The sequence below is a fragment of the Arachis ipaensis genome, chromosome B7, assembly GCF_059453495.1.
Source record: "Arachis ipaensis isolate K30076 ecotype BB chromosome B7, ASM5945349v1, whole genome shotgun sequence".
Classification (NCBI taxonomy): domain Eukaryota; kingdom Viridiplantae; phylum Streptophyta; class Magnoliopsida; order Fabales; family Fabaceae; genus Arachis; species Arachis ipaensis.
In genome coordinates this window covers 14,905,996-14,914,665 of record NC_142442.1, presented here as the reverse complement: position 1 = coordinate 14,914,665, position 8,670 = coordinate 14,905,996, and the positions used below count along the sequence as shown (strand labels likewise).

The window sequence follows — 8,670 nt, the reverse complement described above, 5'->3', positions numbered from 1 at the left end:
AAATTTGAAAATTACTATTAAAATTAAGACAAAAATTTTGAAATTATTAGGCAAATTAAATAACAAAAACTAAAATAAGAATAACTAGGGAACTCCAAACTTAATTTCAGAAATTAGAAAAAGCAATTGGTGCTAATTTTCGAAAATTGTAAGCAAGAATTTAATAAAATTAAAACTAAAATAAATGAAATTAATAAAAAATATAGGAGTTGGTTCACAAGTAATACAAAGTTCACAAATAAATTTCTATTAACATGTGACGGCAAATTTAAATGTAGAGTTAAATTGGGTTGGGTAACGACAAAGCCTGGGTTGGACGACTTAGTAGCAGACGGCACTGCACGATGGAGCAGAGGGAGTGGTAGAACACCGCCGAAGTAAAGGCGTAGATCGGGCCCTGGCCGAGTTGAGATACACCAGACGGGAGGCAATGGACGACATAAGGCAACCGTCGACGCAGGTCCGTGGTGTTGATGTCCTTATTTACAATCCTATATTTTCTCGGAAACCATGCTGGAGGTATGCTCCCGAAATTGGTTTCAAGTGGGGGCTCGAGCTCAATAATCGCTTGATCTTGGAGCTCGAGCATATTCGAAAGCTTAAGAGTCGAATCGAGAATGGAGAATTTCAACCCAGGCAAAGCTTCAATGGCCCTCCCAAAAAATCGTCGACCAAGAAGATCTTCGGCAACAAACGGCCATTTCCGGTGAATTCCATCACCAACGATTTAAAACGATCGAATTCAGAGATTGGAAACTTGATGAAGTCCTGCTCACAGGTTTTACAGAAGATCATGAAGCACAAGGTTCGGTGGATCTTCAAGAAGGAGAATGTGATCCCTCCGGCAGGGTTTCAACCCGAGCCAGTGCAGGTCCCTGCGAGCTCTTCGAACCCTCCAATGGTGCAGTCGCCTGTGCGCACCCCTTCCCCTATGAGAGCCCGGCCGGTGAAGCCTTTGAAGCAGCCAAAGCCTAAGGCAAGACACTTATTGTTATTTATGCTGAGTCACCTGAATGTCAGATTAGTCTTCAGTATTGTGAACATTACTATTTATTACCAATCATGTTGGACCATTTTCCCTATTCATTGTTTTGAACCGCTTTTTTTCTTTTCTTTTTTTTTTATTGAGCTCATTGGATGAGAGTATGTGTGTTTCTGTAATGGAGACCATCCACAATGAAGGGAGTATTATAATAAGAGTCAACCTAGGCATTTATTAACATGATGATGATGATACTGCACTTTTTTTTAGCATAGTCAAGAACAAGATGGAATTTCTTTGGTTTACATTTTGGCAGTTTCTTTCTGTATGGTGAAGCAAGAGATGTAAAATTGTCTTGCATTGGCAGAAATGTAAGCGAGCAGTTCACTATGCTCACAAATGTTTTCCTTGTTTCTCCAGGGTGTTATCACATCTGCCCTTAACTATGGACTGATTACATGGTGCAACAAGATATTAGGGCCAGCAATGGTTGCTCTTTATAATCCACTTCAACCTGGAACTTCTGCTCTCTTGTCTAGAATTTTTCTTGGAAGTCCAATTTACATGGGAAGGTATGTCTCCTATTTTGATGCATTGTTCAATAAGTAGTAGATATTAACATCAGCATAACACACCACTTCATTTTTGTCTTTTTCAAAATAGATTCTTTTAGGTCTTGTTCAAGATGGCTTATCTAGTTGAAGAGCTTAGATTGTGTTCAGTAAGTATCTTGTATTATAAAATAGAAAAACACAGAGATAATGGACATAAAATTGAGCATATTCTCCTAGAACAATGACATTTTGCCTGATTTTGTATTTGTCTCGGTCTCCATAGTTTTATGCCTCTCAGTTTTTGTATGAAACAGTTATCAAGCAGGGATTTACTTTACCTAACTCCTCCTCTTAAATCCTTGTCAAATTTTGTTGTCCCCAATAAGAAGTCGGCGGCGGCCATGCTAGTAGGAATTCTAGTAGCTCCAACAGTTCAAGCAGGGACGGAACTATCTATAACAAAAAGGGGGCAATGGCCCCTCCCAAATTTTAAATTTTTTTATAAAATGTGTACAAATTTTATTTTAGCCTCCTTTAAAAATTTTATTTTACTTTTTTTTATTACAAAATTAATTTTTGACCCTTCCCTCAACTTCAACCTAACTTCGCCCCTGAGTTCAAGTAGTGATTCCTCGTCGTCTAGTGGTACTAAATTTGCTTCTAGCTGTTATTTGGTTTGTTCTTGAGACAATCTGTTAGCAGGGAAACTTATAATTTACTCTTATTTTACTCTTTATAAAATATTTTTTATACTTGACATATTAAATTTATTTGGTGTGAGAACTGATTTCGAAATCAGATTATTTTTTTAGAAATAAGTATGTATCATGCTTTAATTTACTATAGATGTTTGAATACTACATTTGTAAATTAGATAATTGAATTCAATTACTGCATAGAACAAGTAAACTGACCAAATCATGAATTGAAAATTAACTGGGAATTGGTTTCTTTTTGTTGTAGTGGTTGAGAGTTTATTTGAGTTGAAGTCCGTCAAGAATTAATTTGAAAAGCATGTATATTTTGTTCTGATTTTTCTAAAAATAATTGGATTTTATATTGTTAAGTCGCTTAAAATCAAAGAATTGAAGGCTAATTCTTCATTACCGTAGTACATGTGATGATTTAGGGATTTTATTTTTTTTTTTTTCTCTTTCAGGCCAGAATTCACAGAGATCGATAAAATCATTCAAAAGGTTATAAAAGAATTGGATCATAGATTTTCTGGGACTGTGGTGGCAGAGCAACTGCTAGAAGAGGTTTGTGGTGTGCATTATTTTGTAAAAAGGATTCCTAATACTGAAGAGCTAATCAAAACAATGGTAGGCCAGAAATTAGAGTGCAATGTGGTAAAAATCTTAGTTTAGTTCCGTTAGATTGGTTAGAGAGTAGGATAGGTTAGGGAGAATCAATGTTTTTGAGTTCACTTTATACACATTACTGCTATAGTAAATAGAATTATCTTCGTTGGAGATGGCCCTTTATCAAAAGGGATATGTATCTAACTTGTTAGGATCGACAATTAATCAGATTAGAGATCTAAATTTGTATGTACCACAGAATTTAATGACAAATTATATAATCACCTATTCTTTCAAGGTAAGTGTAAAAAGATGGACCAGAAAAGAAGGATCATTTGGTTTTGAAGCTAGAATTTTGAATGCTTTAACAGCTGCTTTGGCAGTGCAGAGACGACCAATATTAAAAATTGGGCAAATTTTTTATAAAATAAAATGATCATTTTTAGAGTTAATAAACGTTGTTATTAGTATTACTAAGTACTAGCATTATTGGAACATGCTAACTTACGTAGCAATTTAGACACGAAAATTACCTATTTTTTATAATAATAATAATAATAATAATAATAATAATAATAAGCCTTTGACCATCAAATGAAATGTGAATAACCCGTCCCCTTCTTTGAAACAAGGGGCGCCTCTGGTTCTGTCGGTGCTTGAAACAATTTTGTCTTCTCCATATTACTATATCTCTAGAGTCAATAATTTTATATGAGGAATTACTGAACTCAATCACTTGCTGCCGTTACTCTTCAGTTTTCTGTTGAGGTCTATCCGACCCTTACTGCCCAACCTGAGAGTGGATAGCTAATGCGTTCCGCTTTTTGAACAGGGTTCTATGGTCGGTTCGCGACCCATGGATGCCGAAGGCGTCAAAAAAGTCCATTTCAATTTTTTTGAATGTTTTTTAAAAATGAACTTTATTTTTTTTATTAAAAAAAGTCTTTTCCAGAAGAAAATTTCTTTCAATTTAAGTTGAATTCTCTCTTCAGAAAAAGAGAGAGAGAAAATGACGGGGTCATTTTTTTTGTTCCTATTCGTCTTTTTTTGTGCAAATCAAAAGGGGATACTTAAAAAAAAAAAATTAACGGATTATTTCGTTCCCGATAGTCATTTATTTAATCAAGTTCTCCACATATTATTAATTAATATATATTCAATATTAGCTTCGGATTACAAACCGAAGATCAATTAAATTGTGACTCCCATGGACTGACTTGTATTTGTTTTTGATAATTCATGACATAGATTCTCCTATTTTATTTCTCCAATTCAATTAGATGCCAAATCCGGAATTATTATTATTATTATTATTATTATTATTATTATTATTATTATTATTATTATATACATCAAGTTTCAAATTAATTTAACTCTTGAAATTACTTGAGATTTATTATAAATTTTTTTCCTTCTCCTTGAAGTTTTTCCAGAAATATTTCATGTCACTGTAGAAGATAAAGTTATGGAGGAGGGGGTTTGGGTAACATCATACACATATGAAGGAGGGTTTGGGTAACATACACATATGAAGTAATATTTGGTTTTAAAAATGTGCATTTTGATTTTTGGTGGGCTGTGTGAGTGCGGGCCATGTGGCCAGATCCAACAAAAAATTAACCACCCATCAATATACCTTATCCAAAAAAAAGGACATAAAACCGCCGGTCCGACTAAACCATCTATTATACCGGTTTGCAAATATATTAAAGAGTAAAGTATCGTTTTTGTTCCCAACGTTTGGGGTAAGTTCTATTTGTGTCCCTAACGTTTAAATCGTCCTATTTGTGTCCTTAACGTTTATAAAAGTGATTCAATGTTATCCTACTATCAATTATACTAACAAATCAGATTATATTTTTCAATTATTCTCACTTGGATGTATTCATCCTCAATTAGGTCTCACTTGGATGTGTTCGATTTTAATATTATACTCACTATTTGTGTTTAGATTCAATTATGTCCCTAGAAAAGTGAATTATGTAAATGTTGTAGGAATTAGTTTCAACATTTGATGAGCTATTTTTCAGAGTAGATCATCGATTCTATCCTAGACATTTGTATTCTAACCTCAAGAAGAGATTTTTAAAACTCAAACTAAAGCGCTCATGATGTGTAATTGATGGCAGGATAACATTGAATCACTTTTACAAACGTTAGGGATACAAATAGGACGATTTAAACGTTAGGGATACAAATTGGATTTACCCCAAACGTTGGGGACAAAAACGATACTTTACTCTATATTAAATCATTGGTCAAATCTGATAATACTATCAATTTCTTGCTTGGAGTAATCTGGACCCTCCATCAAGAATCTTTTTCCTTAGTGTTTGAAGCACTAGAAAATACTTTCCCCACCTAAGACATTCCCATTTTTGTCTTTGCACAAGAGAAACAATTTTTCTTTTATCTTTCTTTTGATCCTCTTTTTCACCGTTTACGATTTTTGCTTCCTTCTGATTCTCTGATGTTGTTTCATTATCACTTATATTTTTTTTATTCTTATTTTTTCCATCTATACTATTTTCTCTACCCATCTCAGATCAATGCTAAAAATTAAAATATATGTTGATCATTAATTAGAAATGATAGTTAAAATTTATCTTATTTCGTAATCATTGAGTATTCTTCGTATTTCACTCTACTTATTTGGTTGTTGAGTTCTTTTCTATTTAAGATTTAAAAAAAATAATAAAGTTATAACTAATTTCTAGAAATGTGAAGCGTTTGAAGCACTCGAAAACGTGAAGCTACAAAAAATCAGACTTAAGCTTCTTCTAAGTACTTCCAAAATAAAGATGCTTAAAAAAAATGTTACCTTTTATGTGAATTGAAGAGAGATATTTTTGTCTTTTTGAAAATTAATAATTGTACAAAAAAAATAGTTTCTCTTTTGTTTTTTTCTTCTGATTTTCTCTTTTATTGTTCATGGTTTTTACTTTTTTTTAATTTTCTGATGCGGTTGTCTCATTATCACTTATATTCTTTTTTTACTCTTCTCTTTTCCATCTACACTATTGTTCATACCCTGACCCAATGATAAGGCCCAGATCTAAATAAAAGGCCCAATCCTAAAGGATGAGCCCCGCATTTCACCCACCTTCCTCCCAGGAAGTCGATTCCTACCACGACTTGCTCTAAAGAAGTCGGGGACGAGAGTTAGCTGGCAGATAAACACTCGTTTGAATGAGTAACTGCCCCTAAAATCTCTCTAACCACTTCTAGGAGCCATATCTTAACCTCCCCAAGATAAAGGGACGGTTAACACCCTAAAAAAGTGGCACTACTTCAACGGTGGTTATTAGTTCACCACTATAAGTACACTGACATCTCTCAGGTATCTCTAAGTTCCAATACATTCTAAACCTGCTTAACCCCATGCTGACTTAGGCATCGGAGTGTCTTTGCAGGTACCACCCCCCTCACTTCTCACGAACAGGTCGGACGGAGCCCGTGGATCGTCAATCCACCTGCAGGCCTCCTCTCTCATACGTTTGGGCCAACCAATACCGTCCAGCCCATTAATCTCCGGTTACCCATCGTAACATTGGCGCCGTTGCCGAGGAACCCGAGTGATCAACCAGTGATGGCGGACAGATCCCCTGAGGAGGGTCATGTAGAAACAGATTCCGAACAAGAGAATCTGGATACCGGAAATAACGACGCGGACTTAACCCTCCGCCAGGAAACCAACGACCAACACAGAGAGGGTACCTCCGGAGTCAAAATCCCGAAGGTAAATTCCTCTGAAGGCCGTGAATCGGAGAAGGACGGACAGTCCCACGCAACTGAACTTATGGGATTAGTTCATGTTCACCAAAGTCGCTTGGAACAACTAGAACAGGAACGGGAGCGACAAAGGGAGATAGAAAGGCACCTAAGAGAGGAGATGGATCGACGAAAAGAGTTAGAGAAAAAACTCTTAAAGTTAGAATCCTCCCTCAAAGGTCGGAACTCCCGCGACGATAGAGAAGGGTCGCCCATGGGAGGGGAAGATCCTTTTAGTGAGGACATAATGAGGGCAAAGGTTCCAAGAAACTTTAAAAGCCCCGATATGGACCTCTATGATGGAACCACAGATCCAAAGCATCACCTAAGCAACTTTAAAAGTCGAATGTATCTGGCTGATGCTTCTGATGCTACGCGATGCAAAACTTTCCCGACAACCTTGTCGAAAGCAGCGATGAAATGGTTCGACAGCCTCCCCCCGAGGTCAGTAACCAGTTTTGAAGACCTCTCAAGGAAATTCTTGATGAGGTTCTCCATCCAAAAGGACAAGGTAAAACATGCGCCAAGCCTCCTGGGAATAAAGCAGGAGGTCGGAGAATCCTTACGAGCCTACATGGAAAGGTTCAATAAAGCATGTCTAGAAATCCAAGACTTGCCCACTGAGGCAGTCATAATGGGGTTAGTCAATGGGCTTAGAGAAGGTCCCTTTTCACACTCCATATCTAAAAGACAGCCCACCTCCCTAAGTGATGTACAGGAAAGAGCCGAAAAGTACATCAACATGGAGGAAAATGCTAAGCTGAGAGACCTAAGTTGGCAACCCGGGCACCCTCCCGCAACAAAAGAGAGGGAGAGGGAAACCAAGAAGAAGGAAGAACTCGGTCTCAATAGAACAAGGAAATATCACTCTTATACTCCTCTAAAGGTCTCTATAGTGGATGTATATAGAGAGATTTGTAATACTGAAAGGCTGCCACCCCCAGACCCATTAAAAATAAAAAAGGGGGGAGCCGCAGCGACTACTGTGAGTACCATAAAATATATGGTCACTCCACAAACGACTGCTACGACCTTAAAAATGTGATAGAAAAGCTGGCTAGAGAAGGTCGGCTTGACAGATATCTCATAGAAAGGTCGGACAGTCATGGGAAGAGAAAGCGAGATGATATGGATACAAGAGACCCACCACCGCAGACCCCGGAGAGACATATCCATATGATCTCAGGGGGGTTCGCGGGAGGGGGACTCACCAAATCCTCTCGCAAAAGGCATCTCAAGAGAGTCTACCAGGTCAGAGGAGAGTCATCCGACCTCCCTACCATCTCATTCACAAAAGAAGATGGGCAAGGAATAATCCATGGACACGACGATCCAGTGGTAACAACTATGATCCTAGCAAATGCCCACCTCCATAGAACCCTATTTGACCAAGGAAGCTCAGCGGACATTCTTTTCAAGCCCGCTTTCGACAAACTAGGGTTGGATGAAAAAGAGTTAAAAGTCTACCCCGACACCTTGTACGGATTAGGTGACACGCCAATAAAGCCACTGGGATTTTTGCCCCTCCACACCACTTTTGGAAAAGGGAAAAAATCAAAAACTCTGAGTATAGACTTCATAGTCATCGATGTAAGGTCAGCATATAATGCTTTAATCGGCAGAGCTACCCTCAATCGACTCGGAGCGGTGGTATCCACTCCCCACCTTTGTATGAAATTCCTAACCTCAGCGGGGATAGCAATGGTAAAAGGAGACCAGAAATTGGCAAGGAAATGCTACAATGAAAGCCTAAACCTGAGAAGAAAGGGCCGAGAAGTCCACATAATAGAGCTCGGAGGTGCAAGGGCCAGAAAAGAGCTGCGACCACAGCCGGGAGGAAAAACCGAGGAGATACAGGTAGGCGAAGAGGAAGGGAAAAATACTCACATAGGAGCCAACCTAGGGGAAACCCTAAAACAAGGGTTGACTAAGCTCCTAAGAGATAACTCCGATCTCTTCGCCTGGAAGGCATCCGACATGCCTGGGATAGACCCCGAGCTCATGTCCCACAAGCTTTCGGTCTATCCGGGGTCCCGACCTGTACAACAAAGAAGACGCAAGC

At 37.9% G+C, this 8,670-nt stretch overlaps 1 protein-coding gene across 2 annotated transcripts; it reads left to right on the top strand.

The window, feature by feature from the left end:
• Positions 1-258: 258 nt before the first annotated feature.
• Positions 259-3,139, top strand: LOC107610061 (uncharacterized). Of its 2 annotated transcripts, none has more exons than XM_016312130.3 (3): positions 259-976; positions 1,403-1,554; positions 2,696-3,139. In XM_016312130.3, the coding sequence occupies exons 1-3, from the start codon at positions 431-433 to the stop codon at positions 2,901-2,903; spliced, it is 906 nt and encodes a 301-aa protein (XP_016167616.1). In that variant the 5' UTR covers positions 259-430; the 3' UTR covers positions 2,904-3,139. The 2 variants fall into 2 exon arrangements, with proteins under 2 accessions (XP_016167616.1, XP_088348769.1); XM_088492643.1 differs by lacking the exon at positions 2,696-3,139 and adding an exon at positions 1,851-2,682 and having other exon boundaries at positions 269-976.
• Positions 3,140-8,670: the final 5,531 nt, after the last annotated feature.

Coding starts and splice junctions, on each gene's coding strand:
- LOC107610061 (XM_016312130.3), top strand. CDS start 431: ATGGACGACATAAGGCAACCGTCGACGCAGGTCCGTGGTGTTGATGTC. Junction 977..1,402: donor TGAAGCAGCCAAAGCCTAAG/GCAAGACACTTA, acceptor TTGTTTCTCCAG/GGTGTTATCACATCTGCCCT. Junction 1,555..2,695: donor AGTCCAATTTACATGGGAAG/GTATGTCTCCTA, acceptor TTTCTCTTTCAG/GCCAGAATTCACAGAGATCG.